At 46.9% G+C, this 20422-nt stretch overlaps 1 protein-coding gene across 3 annotated transcripts in view; it reads right to left on the minus strand.

Annotated features, from left to right (window-relative positions):
* The window catches only part of LOC136445015 (apolipophorins-like), a 44134-nt gene that overhangs the window by 1555 nt on the left and 22157 nt on the right, over positions 1-20422 (minus strand). For 2 of the 3 annotated variants that reach the window (XM_066442846.1, XM_066442848.1), the window contains 26 exons: positions 20054-20187; positions 19483-19621; positions 18701-18883; positions 15879-18287; positions 15209-15472; positions 14557-14868; positions 13907-14107; positions 13395-13529; positions 12776-12988; positions 11493-11729; positions 10470-10790; positions 9684-9858; positions 9070-9257; positions 8389-8531; positions 7741-7922; positions 6927-7114; positions 5952-6103; positions 5433-5572; positions 4707-4918; positions 4053-4295; positions 3452-3616; positions 2801-2954; positions 2322-2504; positions 1520-1779; positions 661-778; positions 120-241 (listed from right to left, as the gene is read on the minus strand). In XM_066442846.1, coding sequence (XP_066298943.1) covers positions 120-241; positions 661-778; positions 1520-1779; positions 2322-2504; positions 2801-2954; positions 3452-3616; positions 4053-4295; positions 4707-4918; positions 5433-5572; positions 5952-6103; positions 6927-7114; positions 7741-7922; positions 8389-8531; positions 9070-9257; positions 9684-9858; positions 10470-10790; positions 11493-11729; positions 12776-12988; positions 13395-13529; positions 13907-14107; positions 14557-14868; positions 15209-15472; positions 15879-18287; positions 18701-18883; positions 19483-19621; positions 20054-20187 — 7173 coding nt within the window. Of the gene's footprint in view, positions 1-119; positions 242-660; positions 779-1519; positions 1780-2187; positions 2225-2321; positions 2505-2800; positions 2955-3451; positions 3617-4052; positions 4296-4706; positions 4919-5432; positions 5573-5951; positions 6104-6926; positions 7115-7740; positions 7923-8388; positions 8532-9069; positions 9258-9683; positions 9859-10469; positions 10791-11492; positions 11730-12775; positions 12989-13394; positions 13530-13906; positions 14108-14556; positions 14869-15208; positions 15473-15878; positions 18288-18700; positions 18884-19482; positions 19622-20053; positions 20188-20422 lie in introns of all 3 variants that reach the window. The other variant, XM_066442847.1, reaches the window with a different exon arrangement.

A 20422-nucleotide genomic window follows, 5' to 3' on the forward strand; every position in this document is an offset into this window, starting at 1 on the left:
AGTTTCGACAGCGAGTGCCTAATAACGCCAAAGATAGGAAGAAATAAGCGGGTGAATGACTGAATGAATGAATGATTGAATGAATGAATGAATGAATGAATAATCAAATGAGTAATTACCTCAGTTTCCAGAGCCAGAGCGGAGCACATGTCCTTGGGCGCCTTGACGTACTGCAGCAGACTAGACTTGTCGAAGTCGCGGCTCACGTCCTTGCTGGTGAACACCTCGCGGCGGTCAAGACCTGAGAGTGTAACAAACATCGTATGATCATCAAACGAATATACAGCAATGCTTTATTTCTAGCACACCGGCTGGTACATAACCAAAGTCCAAGAGCAAGGCTGCCCTAGCTTGGGATTTTATCTCTATAAAACAAATGTTATGCAATGGTTTCGCAAATGAAGTATCCATTCTTTAACTAGTTCCTTTCCGACGTTATGTGTCAGTCAAATCGAACAAACCATTTGTAAGACCCAGGGGAATACGTGATGTACAACAAAGACATACGTCATTGTCCTACGTCCAGAAAACCTTCCCAGTGTGTGTATCAGGTCTAAGCCTGACTCATCCTCGTCTACGAAATTGATTTTGTGTTCTATTCTATCCCATAAAGTTTATGACAATATGTGAGCTTCTCTTTAATATTTCAAGACGTCTTACCGTAGATGGTGACCCTCTCGATGTCCTTGGTCTTCCTGAGCCTGAAGCGATGGTCCTTGAGGAGATGCACGGTGATGTCGCGGTCCTTCAGCATGGTGGAGATCTCCTTGTAGTCGCCCTGAGGAGGGGGGGGGGGGGGGGGGGGAGAGATCATGTTTTAGGATTCGTACTTGAAATTCCTGCTCTTTCAGAATGTCCTCATCATTATATCGTCCCATAGGCCCACACCCATTCAACGACGTTGCTTTGACGTTAGTTCTTTGTTACTGTGTGACTCCAAAACATTGCCGCTCCTTTCTAATTGTTATATTTTCGATATCTCCGAAGCTTTCTTCAATTCTACAGGTAGACTTTTGTAAACCTACTAACCGTGCCCCAGCTTTGCATGGTTCTTTTTCAGTTCTTCACCTTGTTTTATTGTTAATCCAACTTAACAAAGTTATCTATACTTCATATATGTTTGGGGAGCGAGTATTTTCTTGCCAGCGTCTCCTAACATAGTATGCCCTTATAGATTCCTTCCAGCTGTAATATCTTAAAGCGCCTCCTTTTACATATTATGTACATATATATTCCTTGTCTTTGTTTACATCTAAGAACTCCTGTATTTTACCTGTGTCCTACTGAAATTATTATGTAACTCTACATCTCAGAACACCTGTATTTACCTGTGTTTTCTGACATCCCATGTACCTATAGATGCCAATAGATTATTTACGTCTGTTACACCTTATAACACCTGTATTTACCTTGGTACTCTGACATATTCTTTACCTACAAGTAGGCTATAGATTCCTTACGTCCATGTTTCACCTAAAGATGACTTAGGTCTGTTACACCTTATAACACCTGTGTTTACCTGAGTCTCCTGGCACTCCTCAGAGCAGGACAGGATGACGATGGACTTGGCGGCGCCAGTGCGGAAGGGATAGTTGGCGGCCATGCGGAGGGAGGTGAAGGCGTCGTTGTTCTGGCCCTCGCCGAACTCCAGCTTCTCCACGCCGAGCACGAACTGGCGCGCGTCGTGGAACAGCTGGCCGGAGATGGTGTGGGTGTGGGACGCGTCGTGCACGCCCTCGCCGCCGTACCCGACAAGCGCGAAACGGTTGTCCTTCATGCCTGGGGGGAGAGGAGAGATCGACAATGAACGATCTTCAAACACAAGAATGAAAAACTGTGTTCTGGTACCGTGTCAGTCTGAGATACAATACAGAGAAAGATGTCGTATCCAACCAAGGTGATGGATATCAATATCATTCATGCCAGAAGAGAAAGATCGACGACTGGGTGTGTTTGAAACCCTAACATTGCAGGCATACTTGGTTCCTTTCATCGCATCAATAGACTGTTGCGGTGTGCCCATGTAGTACACCAGATCGGTTTTGCTTACGGTTACAGTTAGATATAAGAACTAAGGAGAAGCATGAGTGTCCAAATACTGCACCAGATCAGTTACATTTAGAGTCACGGACCTTACTGTTAGAGTTACAGAACTCAGTACTACAGTAGCACTAGAACATCTCCTACCCTTGCGCTGCAGCTGGGTGTCCAGGTACTGCACGAGGTCGGTGAGCTGGGGCGCGTTTTACTGTTAGAGTTACAGACCTTACAGGTAAAGGTACAGCTAGGTACTACCGTGAGTAGCAAGAGAACATCCCTACCCTTGCGCTGCAGCTGGGTGTCCAAATACTGCACCAGGTCGGTGAGCTGGGGCGCGCGGCGGCGGTTGCAGCTCTTCTCCTCGACCACCACCACGATGTCGGCGGTGTTGACCTTGCGGGTGTCGGTGATGCGGGTCTGCTCGCCCTCGTGGAACACGGACCCGTCGGGGTTCTGGCAGGTCACTGGGGAAAAATCATCAAATCTTTAGTCAAGATCTTAAAAGTTGCATTGAAGGAATTCTAGAGAAATAAATCTTTACTTAGTGTCTTAAGACTTGACTTGAAGGTAGGATGTCAGCCAGCCTGAAAAACTGGACTTTGATTCTGTGGGCCTTGATTGACTCTTCGTGACCTTTTGAGTTCCTACCCAAGAAACATCCTGTACTCCAGCGTCTGTGTGATATCATGGCTTGTATCGGACATGCTACTGCTCCAAAGGCTGGCCTAGACAAATCTGATCTTTTCTTTTAAACACTCACCGCACTTGCTGGGCATGGTGAGGGGCACGCCGGCCTTGCGGCACTGCTCGATGTAGGCAGCGGTGACGTTGCAGGGCAGCGTCTCGGGGTGGAGGCTGTTCTGGTTCTCGCACACGTCAGACTTGCACATGTCGTGGTACGGGGTCACGTCAACCTGGGGGAGGGACAGCAGGTGAGTACAGGTGAGCACAGGTGAATATGTGGTTCTCGCAGGCGTCAGACTTACACATTCCTTCCCTCCTTCATTCCTTCACTCATGCATTTATCTATTCATTCTCTCGTTCCTCCAGAGGAAGGATTATGACAGACCTACGATGTGGAAGCAGCGCCTGAGAGGAGAGCTCATTTATCTATCCACTCACAAGCTCACTCATTCACTCACTTACTCACAAACTCAGTCACAAACTCACACTCACCCACTCACTAACTCACTCACTCACTCACTCTCACGCACTCACTCACTCCTTCAGCTGTTGAAACATCGAGTGAGTGGAGAGATTATTCACTCATTCATTCATTCCCTCATTCCTGCAGTTTTACGTTGAAGCAGCGCCCGAGGATAACGTATTCATCTACTCACTCACTCACTCACTCACTCACTCACTCACTCACTCATTCTTCCATTTTTACGTTTCAGTTTGCGAGACTTACGATGTTGAAGCAGCGCCTGAGCGGGGAGCTCTGGTCCTTGAACATCTGTCCGCACACGCCCTCGGCGCGGCTGTCCTGGGGCCCGGGTGCGCATGTGCGGGCCTTGTTCCTGTTCTTGCGGCAGGACTTGCTCACGTCCCAGCTGTTGGTGAACTGCAGAAGGTCCTGGGGACGAGAACAACACACGTCAGAGGTGGAGCAATGGGGACGAGAACCCCAGGTTGGTCGGTCATTGGAAAATAAGACCAACCTTGCAAAAAGGTTGTAGTATGGCTCATTAGTTAGCTGAATATTTGCTGAAGCGTCGGCCTTCGGGTTATGTTTTAAGGACCTCTAATATTTTGCATGGAAACGTATAGAATAGATACTGAGCCACATTTTTGACCAAGAACTCAAGACCTTTAGCTTTTAACCTTACATGATGCTGTCGTCGCACCCATTTCACAAATCACCTTGCATGGGAAACACAAAGTTCTGTCAGCTGTGTTACTCGAGTCTTGGTGCCGTCAGACAAGAGAAGCTAAACTAAGCACCTAGAACTCAAGACCGTAGCTTCTTACTGTATGATGAAAGAGATGCCGCCAAACCTCAACACTCTTACCTGAGTCTTGGCGCCGTCGGACATGGTGAACTCGTCGTTCACCTCGTTGTTGTAGATGCCGAACAGACCGGCGGTCTTGCCGAAGTACCAGCCGGACACTTGCACGTTGCATAGGTCATGGGTCAGGTCACAGGTCACGGCGACGCCGTTGGAGTTCTCCACGACGACCCTCTGGCCCTCGCGCCTGATGGCGGTGTTCTTGTCCTGCAGGGGCAGCTCGGTGTCCTGGTTCTCACGCTTCATCTGTAGAGGGAGAGGACAGGACGTTTGGTATTAACCTTCGTGCAAATGCAATAGACAGCATAGATACAGATAGCGTTCTTTATATATATATTTATAGCCCAGATATAACCGCCCTTTGACTTAACACACCAGCGCTACGTGATAAGCAGCAACTACAAGATTCAATTGTAAGGGTGACCGCGTGTACTCGGCTGGAAATACACTATCAGCTAAGTACCATTAAGTCTTAAGTCGGTATCCTGAGTCTTAAGTCGGCCATTATACCTGACAAGTTGGATTTCTATCGAACATGAGGACCAACTGATCACATGATCACAGGACTGCAACCGCTATATTGATTATCTAGATCTATCTATTGGTCTATGTATCTCTTCATTACTCTAATCTATCTATCGAATACTAAAAACTGACCACGCCGGATGGGAAGATCTCGTAGGTCTTCTCGTCGATGATGACGACCAGAGACTTCTTCTGCAGGCTGGCGCCGGAGTGGTAGTTGAGCACCACGCTGAAGTTGCCGTCGATCATGTCGCGCGCCAGCACGTAGCTGCAGTCCCCGCCGAACTCGAAGTGCTTCTTGTCGAAGGTCAGGAAGTGCTGCTGGCCGGAGATCAGGGCGTCAGCTGGGGAGAACCAGGGAAAGGTACGTTAGATTAGATGTTAGAGTAAAGTGGTATAGAATCATCATCACTATTTGGTTACTGCTAATGAATACAAACTCAACATATCCTATCCTGGGGTTTGTCGATTAGCAGCCATGTCAGCAATTGCCTCTGGCTCAAGTTCGCACGATGTGTCCTGTCTCTGTATGTATGACAGGTAGCGTGTCTTTCTGGGCGTCTGTGGTGGAACGTAGATAGCCTAACGTTTTACATGGCTTCTATGAATCGCCATAATTCCCTGGACTTTCTAAGCAACTAATATTGTCCAAGCATCAAATTCGTACATCACTTTTAAGATCTTAGTATAAATGTACACATATAGAGGTGGTTACACAAGGAGTAATAAGAGTTGACCTAGCCAATAACGTACCCATGAATGGAGGGACCATGTTGGAGCTGGAAGGCTTGTAGCGGTAGATGGTGTTTTGTTTGTGTGTGTGTTTTTGTTTGTTTGTTTCTTTGAATAGACACTTACCCATGAACGGAGGGACCATGTTGGAGCTGGAAGGCTTGTAGCGGTAGATGGTGTCCCAGACGGAGTAGTTCTGCATGGGCAGGATCTGGTTCTCCCACACGTCCATCATCTGGGCGTACGGCTGCGGCATGGACTCGAAGCTGCAGAGACAACAGGCACGTTTTAAACAAAGCTTGGAGTTGGATTCGGAATCACGCCGCTAGCAGCGTTTCCATCGGTCGGGCCCCAGAAGTTTGATGGCCAAGACAAGCCAACAACTCAATTGCAAGTCAGGAGAATTGGGACATCCTAACCAATTACAAATAACCTGACAGGAACAGCATTTAGTAGCTGATTTATCTGGATATACTAGTACTATCGATTGAGTCTCACAACTGAAACAGTATGAGCACAAATCTGGCTCGCCCAGCGACCAAAAATACTCTTCCACTCATCATATCATAGTTCTACTAAGCGTAGAGACAGATGTTTTGACTTGTGACAAAGTGTTACCCTCGCTCATTGATCGTTCGTTCCTACCTGTGCCACTTGAATGGCAGGTGCAGGTCGGCGGCGATGCGGCCCTGGACCAGGTTCAGCTGGTGGATCTTAGTCTTCATCATGGGCAGCGGGAGGACTCCCATGGACCTCTGCCAGTTCTTCTTCATCTGGCTCGCCACCTCGGCACCGACCTGTCCGATGCGGAAGATCCACGGTTAGTATTCACATATAGGGTACACTTTATGTTTGTACGGCCCTGTAAGCTAGAGGGGAAATCCCCAGAGACTTCTGCCTGCTCTTTTCATTGGGCATATGACTTCCGCAAAGACCTGTCAGATGTATAAGCTCCTACTACTAATGATGGCTGTTTCTTCGCTTCCGAAGAACATTGGGAAGGTTGTCCACGGCATGCTCTCGCACGCTGTACAAGCCAATCCTTGACTTCCAGGTGTTGCTATAAGACTACTAGTCAGCGAGTGCTATCTCTGTAATCTCCAAACAGATCTACACGGTGGCAAAAATCGTATATGCTAGCCAGAGAAGGTCCAGTCAGCCAGATAAGCTCCAGTCCGCACCGTAGGATCTGCCGGAAGACGGAACCGAACAACGTTATTAACCGGCACAGGGAGTGGAAGATCCTACCGTGCGGACTGGAGCTTATCTGGCTGACTGGACCTTCTCTGGCTAGCATATACGATTTTTGGCACCATGTAGATTTGCTTGGAGATTAATCTCTTTGGGAAACAGCTGAAGTCTTTACAATGTCGGAACGAAGACTAGATTTCTTCAAAATGACACATTTCGTACCTCCTTGGCGATGACTTAGCGTGACATTTGGTCTGGGTCGGTATATATTATTGTACTTTTCCTGAAGACGACCAGAGGACTGGTCAATCAGTGCAATCACTAGTTCAACCTTTAGCACACCGAAGAAGCCGTTTGGCTACCAATTCTCTGTTACCTATTTGGTTAGGCAGCAGGAAGAGGGTTAAAAAATTACAAGTTTTCCTGTACCTCCTTGGCGATGCTCTTCATGACGTGCATGGACTTCTGGACCTCGTTCCTGTCCAGCATCTCGCGCTGGCTGTCGGTCAGCTTGGAGCGCAGGTTGTAGGACATGTCGGCCATCTTGTCATCGTACTTCTGGTACAGGTCGCTCATCAGGTTCTGCTCGATGTAGGACTTCAGGTCTTCCATCGGCCCTGTGGTAATAAAGGCAGGACGATGTGTTAGCGTATTTCTAGCATCATTCTGGTGTTATTTTAGTCTAGTGCCAAAGGTCTTCCGTAGGCTCCGGGGTAACAGAGGGAGAATGGTGTGTTAGCGTCTTTCTAGCTTCATTCCAGCGTTAGTCTAGTATCACAGGTCTTCCACCGGCTCTGTGGTAACAGAGAAAGGACCATCACGTCATTTCATCGTTTCCTAACGCCATTCTTGCATCATTCTAGTGATATGCTAGCGCCACAGGAGCCTTGAGACTTAACTGTTTGTATTCATTCCCTGGCACTGTGCGTACCAATGTACAAGCTTTTTCCTGAGTCTCTGTTTTCATGTCGATAAAAGAGATCATACATTATCATTTTTTGATATCCGAGAACCAACAAAGTAACCTGGTGCAGCGCGATGGCGTGACTTTTTTTTCTTTTATTCCGTGTTCGTCACGGCACTTTATTAAATCTCACAGAATATTTTACAATGTGTGGCTTATATTAAATATCTTACAGAACATTCTGATTCGAAGACTTTCAAAATTGTGTGCGGATCTAGATATAATGAGTTGGAAGTTGACATTGTAGACTTATATTTCACAATAGATGGCGTGACTTACTCATGACGGTGTCCATGGCGCTCCTGTAGGTCTGCCTGGCGGTGTCGGCGGCGGTGTTCAGGGCGGACATCAGCCTCTGGGACACGCCGGACAGGCCGTACTGCTTCCGCAGCTGCTCCAGGCTGGGCGCAGCCACGCTCTTACGGTCGCCGAGGACGGCAGGGCGAAGCTTCTGGATGAAGCTGAGGACAGTAAGGATTGCTTGAGTTGTCTGCCCGTACATGATTGCCTCAAGAACTAAATTAAGCCTCTTCTTTTACATATAACTACTACATGTTACAGAAAATGCTTGGACCCAATGAGCCAATCATACATGTTGTTACGTATACACATCATGCATGTATCAAGTTTTGAGCAGTCGGTTCTTCATGTGATACTTTAGTTGGCTGCCACTATATGCTTTCCCATGTTTGGAAAAATTACCCAATTCAGCATCTTCTACTATATATTGTTATATTATTTACAGAGAGTCATGTTATCATGTATTTCACAGAATAATGTGCGAAATCATTGACCAAATCACAAAACCTGTTATACATCAATCACATCATTTATCAAGTTCTGAGCAATCGGATCTTCGATTATCATCAAGAGAGTCCACTCTTTTTGTTCCACAATTCTATGCATGCAACAAAACAGATGACTCACCCCTGGAAGAAAGTTCCGGTGCAGCCGTACTTGGTGGAGCTAGACATCCACTCGCGGGTCTCCTTGTCGAAAGCCTTCTTGAAGTTGTCGACAACCATCAAGTGGTGCTGCATGAACCTGGCGATGAGGTTGTTCAGACGGTCCTGTTGGAAAATTATCGATCCATCCATTAATTGATATAACTTTCTATATGTCCTGGCGTTCAAGGAACGTCAAATGATGCCAGTATTTTGACCAAAAAGGGTGTTAAGTTGTTGAGATCAACAGACTTACCAAAAGTGACTCAAACGTAAATCTAACGTTATTCCTATCCAGATGACCTAAACGTATCAAGTTGTTGTGTTGCCATGTTATATTCTGAAGTTGTCGCCTTTCTACAATTTTTTTTCTAGATTCTTTGGCTTTGAGTTCTGGGGCCCCCCCATCCATGTGCAAGCACGTCCAACCCCCATATGATGGGGCATAAAAAAGACGTAAAATTGGAGAGAGAGAGATTCTTTGCATTATAACTTGCCAAAAGGTGTTAATACTCTGGGTGCCGAAAATTACTACTTTGTCAGAGAAGTAGACGATGCAATTTACATCACCAGCCTTCTCTCAGCCGGGACGGGAGGCGGTATCGACTTCCAACAACCTTTGACCCATAGCTGACGTCACACGTCGTGAAGTTTGTTTGCTCACCTCGACGATCTCGGGAGTCTTGGGGTTGTAGTAGATCTTGCTGGCCAGGATCTCGGGCGTGATCAGGCGGAGAACCACCTCGCTGAAGGTCTGCATGCGCTGCTCGCCCTCGGTTTCGTACATCTCCATGGAGACGGCGGTCTCGTTGAGGTACTTCATGACGATGTCCAGGGATTCTTCCTTGGAGTCTGCAACGGGGAGAATCATGGTGAGACGCTGGAGCTTTGTTCTATGCGCGAAGCTGCTTCAAACACTGGTCATTCTGAATCAGTACGTCTTAAAACATGCTTCATTCATCAAACACTGATCATTCTGTATCAGTACGTCTTAAAACATTCATCAAACACTGATCATTCTGAATCAGTACGTCTTAAAACATGCTTTATTCATCAAACACTGATCATTCTGTATCAGTACGTCCTAAAACATGCTTTATTCATCATTGTCTTAATCCAACGTCAACGACGTATGAAACACAGTGCTAATAATATCTGGAAAATGGCTCTCGTGATAAACTAAGTGACCAGTACTAGCAGTGGTGAAGTGCAGCCTTGCAAATTACGGGGAAAACACTAAACACAGACACGTAGCATGGACAAATCTTAGACACTGACCGACGGTGTGTCCGTGCTTGAACACAATCTTCTTCTGCTCGGGGAAGATCTGCGTCTTGAAGAACAGGGCGTCTCCAAGGCTGCTGGTTCCGCGGATGAAGTAAGTCTTAGTCTGACTGTCCTCGTCCATGCGCATCTCGAAGGTGTAGCCACGGCCCAGAACAGGGGAGTCGAGCTGGAACGGAAAGTAGAAATTTTCAATCCACGAAGATGACACATTTCGCAGAATATAGCGCGGTGCTGTATCGACAGACTTTGTGCTCTTATCTATGATATACATTGTGAACGAAATTAATGCCGTACTACCTCTCCATTCGAACTTATGTATGGTTGTCGTCTGATTTTGGTCAACTGAATAGGACAAAGCCATATCAAGTCCTTGCGTCGCTTGCTTTGCACTTCTCGTACAGAAATAACATTTAACAATCAGAATCGTCCAAACAGGTACTTTTTTTATTGCAACATTTAAATACATGACATGATGACGACAGCCTCAAGCTTACAGCTTATTTTCGTGTCGTCATCGACAGAATACATTACAGAAGTACAAAACAAATATTACAAATACTGAAAAAAACACAGGTGCGGACATAAGAGCAACAAATTTTCTCAAATAAACTACATGACAGAAATCTTGAAATGTAAGAAAATTGAAATCAATAAACAGGTAAATATGTGGGCAGGTACTACAAGACTGGTAGGATGGGGGTGGCTACTCACATCTATTGGCTTCTTTAAGTATTGTCGAGTTTGCCCATGGATTACTGTATAGAATAGAACAAGTACCTTTGCCTCAAACAGGTTGGTCTCGTGGTCCACGTGGAAGTTCAGGGTCCACGGCTCCTTGTTCCCCCCCCACCTCAAAGCGACGTCGGTCTTGCGGGCTGCCAGGGTGATGGTGGTGTCGATGTTAATGACAGGCAGGTCGATGTGGCGCACTGCGAAGCCCATGTTGTGCTTCATGGCGCGGTGGCCGCCCTCCGCCTTCATGTAGGTGACCATGACCAACTCGTTCCTTGGGTTGGAGTCGTAGCGGTACTTCAGCTGGGAGTTCAGCACCTCCCCCTTGCGGCTGTCCATGGTATGTTCACCCTCAAGGCTGTACACCTGAAGGGAAAGGTAGGTTTACTTTATTGGCATGCTGTCACAAATGTATTAACAAACAGACAGACAACAAACAAACAGGAATGTTGGCAGTTGGTTTATGACATGATTAGAACAAAGTGACACAACACAGTATGAATGTATCTCAGTGAACATGTAAACCGTATTTACAAACATTTAAGCTTTCATAAAATTAAAACGACAGGGCAGAAAGGTTGCGAATACGGTCAGTTTGACTAAACCCGAACCCCAGGCGATTCTTCAGGCAACTCATATATAATACCAAGGACATGATAATATGATACGTTGGACTCAACATGTTGATTTACTCATACCTATCTTTATACATTTATGTAAAGGTTAATTCCTTTGTATCCAATTGACTGTTCGTATGTATAGATGTTACGAAAGTCGCTGTATTTTGTTGTGTCAATAAAGATGTCTGGTATAATTTTCTTAATAAGTTTATTGCAAGTTCTTGCCCGTAGGCTAATTGCAAGTGCATGAAACATGGAAGGACGGACAGACAATTGGTAACAATATAGCATGCAATATAGCTAGTTCAAATACTAACACTAAATTCTATCCTATTTGGGTTTGACTTCTTTTTTTGAGACAGTGGAAGACGAACGATCCCACTTTTTCTGTAATGTGTTGGTTTTGTGATGTTGATAATAATAAGAAAATCTTAAGACCGTAACGAACCTGGCGAGGGATCTTGTCCTTGAACTCCACGCCGGTGTAGTGCTCCAGGGAGCCGCGGCGCCACTTCAGCTGCTGGGTGAGCTCAATGTCCCGGCTCAGCTGCCCGTAGCAGGCCACGGGCAGGTCGAACGGATGCTCCAGGCGCAGGACGAGCTCGTGGTCCTGCTGGCGGTTGTTGCTGTTGTCGCGGTAAGAGCCCTGCATGGACATCTTCTGGTCGTCCCACTCAAGCTCAACCTTTGAATAGAAACATTTATGTTAGTTTCGCAAAAGAAGGTCTATGTTCCTAAAACGATCGTAGAGTGGAACTCGTTACAACCAAGTACAGTGGAAGCATCCTCATTAGATAGCTTTAAACAATGCATGAAGTTAGATATGCGAAGGTTAGACGTGACAGGTCGTTCGGTGTAATATAACCAGCTGCTGCCACGCCGCGTGCCTGCGAAGCTTGTGTGTTACGCCGAATGGCGGTTATACCGGCTATATAGATACAGATACAGATGTATTGTACTTGAAACGTCTGACCGTTTACAAAACCACATCCAGCTGCTTGAGTATATCTCGTGTATCTTATAAGCTGGATGTCTAACATTAATCGACGTATTCATTGCGCAAAATGGCGACCAAATTACTGAAATATGGCTACATGTATTAATAGTAATACATGAAGAACGCCATGAAATGTATTCGTAAATATCAGAAAGCGAAGAACGTTATACTATAGAAGTGGTCTAAACTCCAACAAAACAAAAGACTGTGAACAGACCTTGGATCCCCTCTTGGGATGTATTTCTGTGTATATTTATGTCAGATAAAGCTTTAAGTTTAGTCTAAACTCTAACAAAACAAAAGACTGTGAACAGACCTTGGAGCTCCTCTTGAGCTGTATTTCTGTGTATATTTATGTCAGATAAAGCTTTAAGTTTTGTCTAAACTCTAACAAAACAAAAGACCTCGCACAGACCTTGGAGCCCCTCTTGGCCTGTATTTCTGAGTATATTCCTCCGGTGGTTTTCAACCAAACACAATCAGATGAAGCTTTAAGTTTTGTCTAAACTCTAATAAAACAAAAGACTGTGAATAGACCTTGGAGCCCCTCTTGAGCTGTATTTCTGTGTATATTTATGTCAGGTAAAGCTTTAAGTTTTGTCTAAACTCTAACAAAACAAAAGACTGTGAACAAACCTTGGATCCCCTTTTGGGCTGTATTTCTGTGCATATTTCTCCCGATGAGGCTTTAAGTTTAGTCTTGACTCTAACAAAACAAAAGACTGTGAACAGACCTTGGATCCCCTCTTGGGCTGCCCCTTCTTCTCGTACTCGACGTGCCCCTGCAGAGTCATCTTTTTGGGGGAGTAGTCGAACGGGTGCTCCAGGTTGTTGTAGAACCAGTGCTTGTTCATCTGGCGGTCGCTCTGGTCTACGTAGCCGTACCCGCCGGTCATGGTGTTGGTCTCGTCCCACACCGTGGTCCACTTGTAGTCCAGGTTCTTCATCTGGGATGGAACGAATGATTATTATTGTTTGTTTCACATAACCGGTAAACTCTTACAAACTTGAGATCAGACTGGAAGGTTTGATCCACTCACAACGGGATTCGAACCCAAACCTTTAGGCTCTGAATCAACAACTCTACCTTTCATTGTACTAGTTCATATAATTGTGAACTAGATCTAGTAGCAATACACTGAAAAATTCAGATTCAGATCCAGCTTCTTTATAGGCATTTATGTCTAATGCTGAGTATTTGCAGAATCAAGCAAGGCGTTTGGTTTACAAAACAGCGTCCATTTCCAAAATATACAGCAAAACAAAAACAACTAACAATAGAATTAGAGTGAGTGATAAATTTGCACAAGAACTGATGACGTGACGTCTAGTAGGCAATAAACGCTGACGTACCTGGTTGTTGGGCATGTCCATCTGGTACTGGTCAGAGAACTGCAGTTTGTTGAAGGTCTTGGTGAAGGGCTGGGTGACGATGTAGAGGGAGTCGTAGCGGTAGGTGCTGCCCAGGGTCTTGTTGTTGAACTTGACCTTTGAATTTGAAGTGTTTGAATTTGTTATCTCGAGCTCTTATGTAAATGACATTTTTCTTTCTTCGCTCATCTATTGATATAATTTCACATTATGTCAACACTGATGTGCAAATTCAAATCCTGATTTTCAACCTGATTTCATTCCATTATGTTTTGCTATTAGTCCATTTATTTGGTTATATGATATTATGGTTATGTTACTCCGGTTTTATATCAATTTGTAGTTCGTCTAAAGTTTTGTTATATCTTGCAACCTTGTTTGAATTATATGTTAACAACTTTGTTTGGGTTTTTTCCCCCAGGGCTCATTGAAAATCGCCTGCTTGCAACATGATCCCCCTTGTGAAATAAATAAAAACAAACAAACAAACAAACCTCGAGCTTGACGCCGTCCTTGTCGTCCCAGTTGGTGTTGAGGTTGGCCTGCACGGTGCGGTACGTCTGCTTCAGGTCGTAGGAGGTGGCCATGTCGCGGAAGGGTACGTAGGTGGTGAAGGGGTGGCGGAAGGATACGGAGCCCTCCACGTTCCTCTCACCGTTCTGCATCTTGTCTTCGTGCTCGATGTCGAAGGAGATCTGGGAATGGTTTCATTAGATATTTACAAAAACGAACAACAGCCTCTCAACCGTTGGTATCTGCATTGCACTGGACAATCAGTTGGTCTAAAAACAGAATTATTATTGGATGAGTCATGGTATAAACTCGTGTAAAAACTGAAATAATTCTCACTAAAAGATATCAAGCGCGATGTCGAAGGAGACCTGTGAACGGTTGCATTCAATATTTACAAAAACAAACAAGAGCCTCGCAGGCAACTGTTGCATGACATTCTAAAATCACATTACTATGTAGCTGAATGATTCGTTGTACAAACTCGTATACAAATTGACGTTATTCTCTCTAAAAAAAACATCATTACATATATCGTTCAATAGAGACGGTAGTACAATATCAATGTACTACGTTAACATTAAATCATTCCTACATATCGTTAAAAACAGACTGTCCGTAAATTTGCACTAACCTGCTGTCTGCCGTAGCTGTCGAGTCTGATGACGGGCAGGTTGATCTTGATGTTGTGCGTGTATCCGGAAGACGTCTTCTCGAACTCGCGGTTGGCCTCGAATTTCATGGCCTTGTCGCAGGTGATCTTGATGGACTGGGTCATGCCAACCTTGACCTTGACCTCCTGGGAGAGCTCGACCATGGTCTCGGTGGGGATATCGGTGCTCCAGGGCTGGTTGACGCGGACGGTCAGCTTGCTGGTGGTCGGTGAACCGTCCAGCTTCACTGCGGTCTCGAAGGTCATGCCGCTGTACTTCAGGTCCATGCTTATCTATTGATGACAATGAAAATGAACTTCATTGCAAATTCATGCCCAACATGGGCTAAATACAATAGCCTATTATGTTTTGGTACTAGTGCATGATAATTATGCACCATTGTTTTCCTTATTTTGTGATATGATAAATGTTTATGTTATCTAAGTTACTTTGGTTTTGTATCAATTTGTAGTTCGTGTAATGTTTTCGTTATCTCTCGCAACGTTGTTTAAATTCGATGTGGACAACTTGTGTTTGGGGTTCCCCCCCGAGGCGCATTGAAAATCGCCTGCTGGCGTCATGACCTCTCCTGGTGAAACAAACAAACAAACAAACAAACAAACAAATGCTAACCTCGCGGAACACGTAGTAGACCTTGTCCATCCCGTAGCGTCCGGAGGCCTCGATGCGGCTGGGCAGGAAGTCGAACGGATGGTCCAGAGTTTCGGACATGACGTAGACCATGTTCCTTCCCTCGGTGATCTTCTTGAAGGACTTGACCATGTGGATCTGCCTCATGCCGTCCCACGTCATACTGAAGTCGCCGGCGTAAGGAGTCGCCTCGCTGCTGTCGGCGATCCAGTCCAGGGCAACCTCCTCGGGGATGGGGAGCTCGAACTGAGAGAGAGAGATAGATAATGGTTTGTTATAATATAACAATCGCGCCAGGCTGAATTCGAACACACTTGATATTAATCTCAGTTACCGGTGTCTGTTAACCTCCTAACGTTAAGTGTGCTGTTCTTCATTCGTTCAGTCCGACACTTGAACTGTGCTATTATCTGGTTGTTTCTAAGTGTTATGTTAAACCCAAACATTACAGAAAAAGTGGGATTATTCGTCTTCCACTGTCTCGGAAAAAGAAGTGGAACCCAATAAGTAGAATTTAGTGTCAGTAGTTAGATAAAAGTAGACATGCTATACTGTTCATCATTGTCTGTCAATCCTTTTCATGTTACATTCACTTGCAATTAGCCTACAGGCAAGAATTTGCAATAAACTTTCAATATGTTGTAAACATCACCTTGTGGGCCAGAGTGAAGTGGAGCTCGTGGTGGCCGGCGGTCTCCTCAGGAAGAGGGCCGTCGTAGGTCACCTGCATGTCGAGGAACGTCTCCGTCTGGGCCTTCAGCTCGGTGGTGATCTTAGTCGGGAACTGGGTGGCCTTCTCCAGCTGGACCATGGCGCTGCCCTCGGTCTTCTTGGCCAGGAAGTCGAAGGGCTGCTGCATGTCGAACGACACGGTGTACATGTCGTGCTTCTTGGTCTGGGAGCGCTGGACCAGCTTGTTGAGCACCATCTGCTCGCCGTCCCAGCTCATGGCGTACTTGCTGTCGTACAGCTTCACCTCGTCGCTGTCGATGGTCCAGTCCACGGAGGAGACCCTTGGGATGGGGATCTCCTCCCACGGATGGTTCATGGTGAAGTGCAGCTCGTGGTGCCCCTCGAAGGCGTTGGGCAGAGGGCCCTCGTACGTGGTCTTGGTGTTCATGTTCTTCTTGTTGGCCTCCACGTCGACGTAGTTGAAGTCCAGGGACATCTCCTGGGGGAAGGAGTCCTGGTTGAGGACGAGACGCCAGGTGGTGTCGTGCTCCGGCATCTCCAGGTTGATCGGCTGAACGACCTTCTCGGTGAAGGTGTAGACGTCGTTGCCGTTCTCGACGGTGTGGGCCATCTTCCTGACCAGGTGGTACTGCTTGCGGCCGTCCCAGGTCAGGCTGATGTCCTCCATGTAGTTGAGAGGATCGTTGCGCTCGATGATGGCGTCCATCCTGTACTCCTGCGGGGTAACGTCGATGAGGTGGGTGTAGACGCAGTTCACCTCATGGCGACCGCCCTCCATGTACGCGCCGGGTCCGCTCCAGTCGATCTGCTGCTTGAAGAACTTGCCGTCATACTTCAGCTCCAGGGTGGTCTGGTACTCCTTCATCTCGCCTCCCCACTTCAGCTCGTTCTTGTTGGTGAGCTCGATCTTGCTCGGCACGCCCAGCTCCATCATCTCGGGGATGCCGTGCAGGAAGGTCATCTCCATGCCAACGTTGAAGCTGCCGTCCCTGGAGACGGTGTTGTCGCTCTTCCCCTCGAGAGAGGCGGTCCAGCTCTTGCTCTTAGAGGAGAACTCCAGCTTGCCCTCGCCGCTCATGCCGTTCTTCTCCACGTGGAGATCCATCTGCATGTCCTTGGGCACTTCCATGTCGAAGGAGTGAGCTGTCTTGACGGTGACATCATGGGTCCAGTCGTTCTGGTGCTTGCCCTTGTAGGTGACATCCAGGGTTGCGTCGGAGCTGCCGTAGGTGACCTCGGTCTTGAAGGCAACGTCTTGCAGACTCTTGGGCTCGATCTTGACGTAGAGCTTGTTTGAGGAGGGGACGGGCATGTCGGGGATGCTGTGGCTGGCGGTGAGGGTCATCTCGTGGCGGTAGGTGCCGGTGTGGTGGCGGTGCATCTTGTACTCGTGCTCGAGGGTGACCTTCTGGGTCTCGTGCATGGTGAACTCGACCTTGCCGTTGAGGTTTCCCAGGTCGAACTTGTTCATCCCGGAGAGGCTCATCTGCCGCGGGATGGGTATGTACGCGGGCAGCTTCAGGCCGTGGCGGAACTCGAGAGAGGCGTCGCTCTGCTGACTGAACCTCAACCCTCTCCCCTGAATCTCGTTCATGCTGTTGAACTCCAGACTGATGGGCTGGGAGTCGTCCACCATGCCGTCCAGCTTGAAGTGGAGCTTGTTCTCCCCCTTGTCCTGGCTGAGACCGGTGATCTCGACCTTCTTGGGCATCTTAAGACCCTCGCAGATGTCGCAGTCGTACGGCTGCTCCACCTTCAGGTCCATCTTCCTCTCAGGCATGTTCAGCTTGGAGCTGACGATGGTCTTGTACAGCTTGTTGGTCTTGTCGTTGCCCTTGTGCTCGAAGGAGACCTCGCCGCCGTAGACCTTGTAGGGGGTGTAGAAGACGTCGGCGTTGACGTCCATCTGCCTGGTCTCGCGGCCCTTCTTCTGGGAGACGCCGACGTTGACGACGTGGCGCTGCTCCTTGCTCTTGCCGGTGTTCTTGTTGTCGTAGGAACCGTGCACCTCCACTCCGAGCCACTCCTTCTTCTGGGCCTCGGTCCACTGGGTGTTCATGGACACGGACTTCTTCATCTCGCCGATGTCGAGGATGAAGTCGTTCTTGATCTCCATCTGGGGCATCTGGAGATGCAGGTTTGTCTCGTGCTTGTCCTGCTGGTTGGTGTAGACGAGGTCCACCATGGAGAGCGCGGTCTGGATGGTCTCCATCTCGCCGTGCACGGTTAAGCCGTCCTGCTTGGTCATGAAGTTGGTCTCGGCGCGGAACAGAGTCTGCTCGTCGCTGTTGGGGACGAAGACGCGGATGCTGCCGTCCTTCTTGTCCTCGTGCCACTTCAGGGTCTTATCGACCTGCCACTGGGCACCCTGCAGGAAACATAACAAAAGGTTACTCATTACGTGGCAGCAGTATCCGTTGACGTGGCCGCCCTGTATAGAATACGACAAAGGTTACATGTGGAGTGGCAACACTGTATCTATGAGAAGTAGCAAAATGAAACACGTGTAATACAACAAGTCATTGACCTGCCACTGGGTGACCTACGCCCTGGAACACCACAAATTGATTGTAAAATGGCAACATTGCATCTATGATAAGTCGCAAAGTGCACACGACAGAACTTGTAACAGGCCATTCAGGGTAATACACAACCAGCCATCCAAAGATAGACGATCACGTGGTAGTATTGGTTCACTCAACAATATAAAGAAGCCTAAAATTTTGTAATGCCTTTACAGTTGAAAGTACAAGTTTGGTGTGTCTACGATGTAGATCATACCTGCTCCAGCTGGATAGTACTTATGGCCTTGTACTCCATGGAGGCGGTCTCCTCGATGTCCTCGGCGAGGCGCATGCGGCTCATGGGGGTGAAGAGGGTCAGACCTCCGCCCATCTTCATCAGCTTGTTGTTGTTCTCGGTGTCGTTTTTGTAGGTGATCTGAACAAGCACGGGCTCCTTCTCCTGAGGACAAGAACGGGAAGAAAAAGGTTGTGTCTTACTGTTTCATTTCATTGTTCTATTTGAATTTATCACAAACGATGTGAAAGAGAGGGCAAAATAGGTGTTTAAGCACCTTAAGAAGTTGCCCTCCCACACACTTATTTTGCTATCGAACCCACAATGTACTGTTACCAACGGGTTTGCTTGGAGCTTAAGACCACATTATAGATAGACCTCTTGGTGGACTAAAACAGTAGAAATGGGCAGAGACAGAGGTGAGGTCTTAGCCAATCTCTACCGGTCATAGGAGTATAGATTTCCTCTCCTCCCCATCATCATCATCATCATCATCATCATCACCGTCATCATCATCGTCAGTAATAACCTCAAATAACCCCTAATTTTGTCTAAGACTTGTCTGCCCAAGGTTGTTCATGGTGGCAAGTCGTAAGTCTAAGACCGACAAACTCCTCTGTCAAATTACTCAACCTACTTGACTGATTTCTAGTATTTTTCCAGCAACCCACTGAACTCCGAAAAACGTATAGATACATACAAGTGCCAAACACATTGTACACACAAAGTTACATCCTCAGAAAAAAATATCCGCTCGCTCTAACCTTGTCGTAGGTGACGGTGAGTTTGGTGTTGAGGTCGGTGATGAGGTCCATGCTGTGCTGGTGGTGGAAGGCCATCTCGGCGTCGATGCCCTGCTCGGGGTGCTCCATCTGCAGCTCCGCATCGTACATGTACTTGGACCTGGGGGAGAGTTAGGTTCATTACATTAGAGCAAAGTTAACTTTATTTCTCAATGTCAATGTCGGATTAACATCGTATAGGTATTTGGAACTGCAGGAGGGTTAATTGAAATCAAGTTAAGTTAATCTGTAAACGTCAGATTCTCAACGTGCTCCAGGTCAAAATGTTTGTACAAGTAGTACACCTTTGCCAACCCTTCGCCCACCCAACTGCATGTCCAAATGTACGTAGACTAGACTAGACTAGACTAGACTATAGCTAGACTAGACTAGACTAGACTAGACTAGACTAGACTAGACTTAGGCTAAGCTAAGGCTAGGCTTGAATAGAACAGATTAGGATAGAACACAACACAATAGACTACAATAGAACATAATACAATAGAGTACAATAGACTACAATAGAATAGGATAGAATAGAATAGTGAAGTACCTGTCGGATCCGTCAGTGATGAGGCTGGAGAGGCTGAGGCGCTTCAGGTTGTTGTCGCGGAAGGCGTCCTTGCCGTAGTCGAACTGGATACTGGACTTGGCCATCTTCTCGTGGTTCTCGTGGTTGACGGAAAGCTGCGCGAGAACACACGAGATTTGTAACGAACAGCGGACCGTCATCACTAAGGCTTACTCTGTTCAGTGTACCGCAAGGGAGCCGACTGGGCCCACTCACATAAATAATGAGTGATAAAGAGAGTGGTGTATAGAGCGGGACTCACATTGGACTCACTTTGCTGACACTTTATCAGTCACCACCGCAAGTGAGCATATTGTGTCAATTCACACGAGTGATCCAATGTACAGTCAT

This window comes from Branchiostoma lanceolatum, chromosome 11 (genome assembly GCF_035083965.1).
Source record: "Branchiostoma lanceolatum isolate klBraLanc5 chromosome 11, klBraLanc5.hap2, whole genome shotgun sequence".
Taxonomy (NCBI): Eukaryota; Metazoa; Chordata; class Leptocardii; order Amphioxiformes; family Branchiostomatidae; genus Branchiostoma; species Branchiostoma lanceolatum.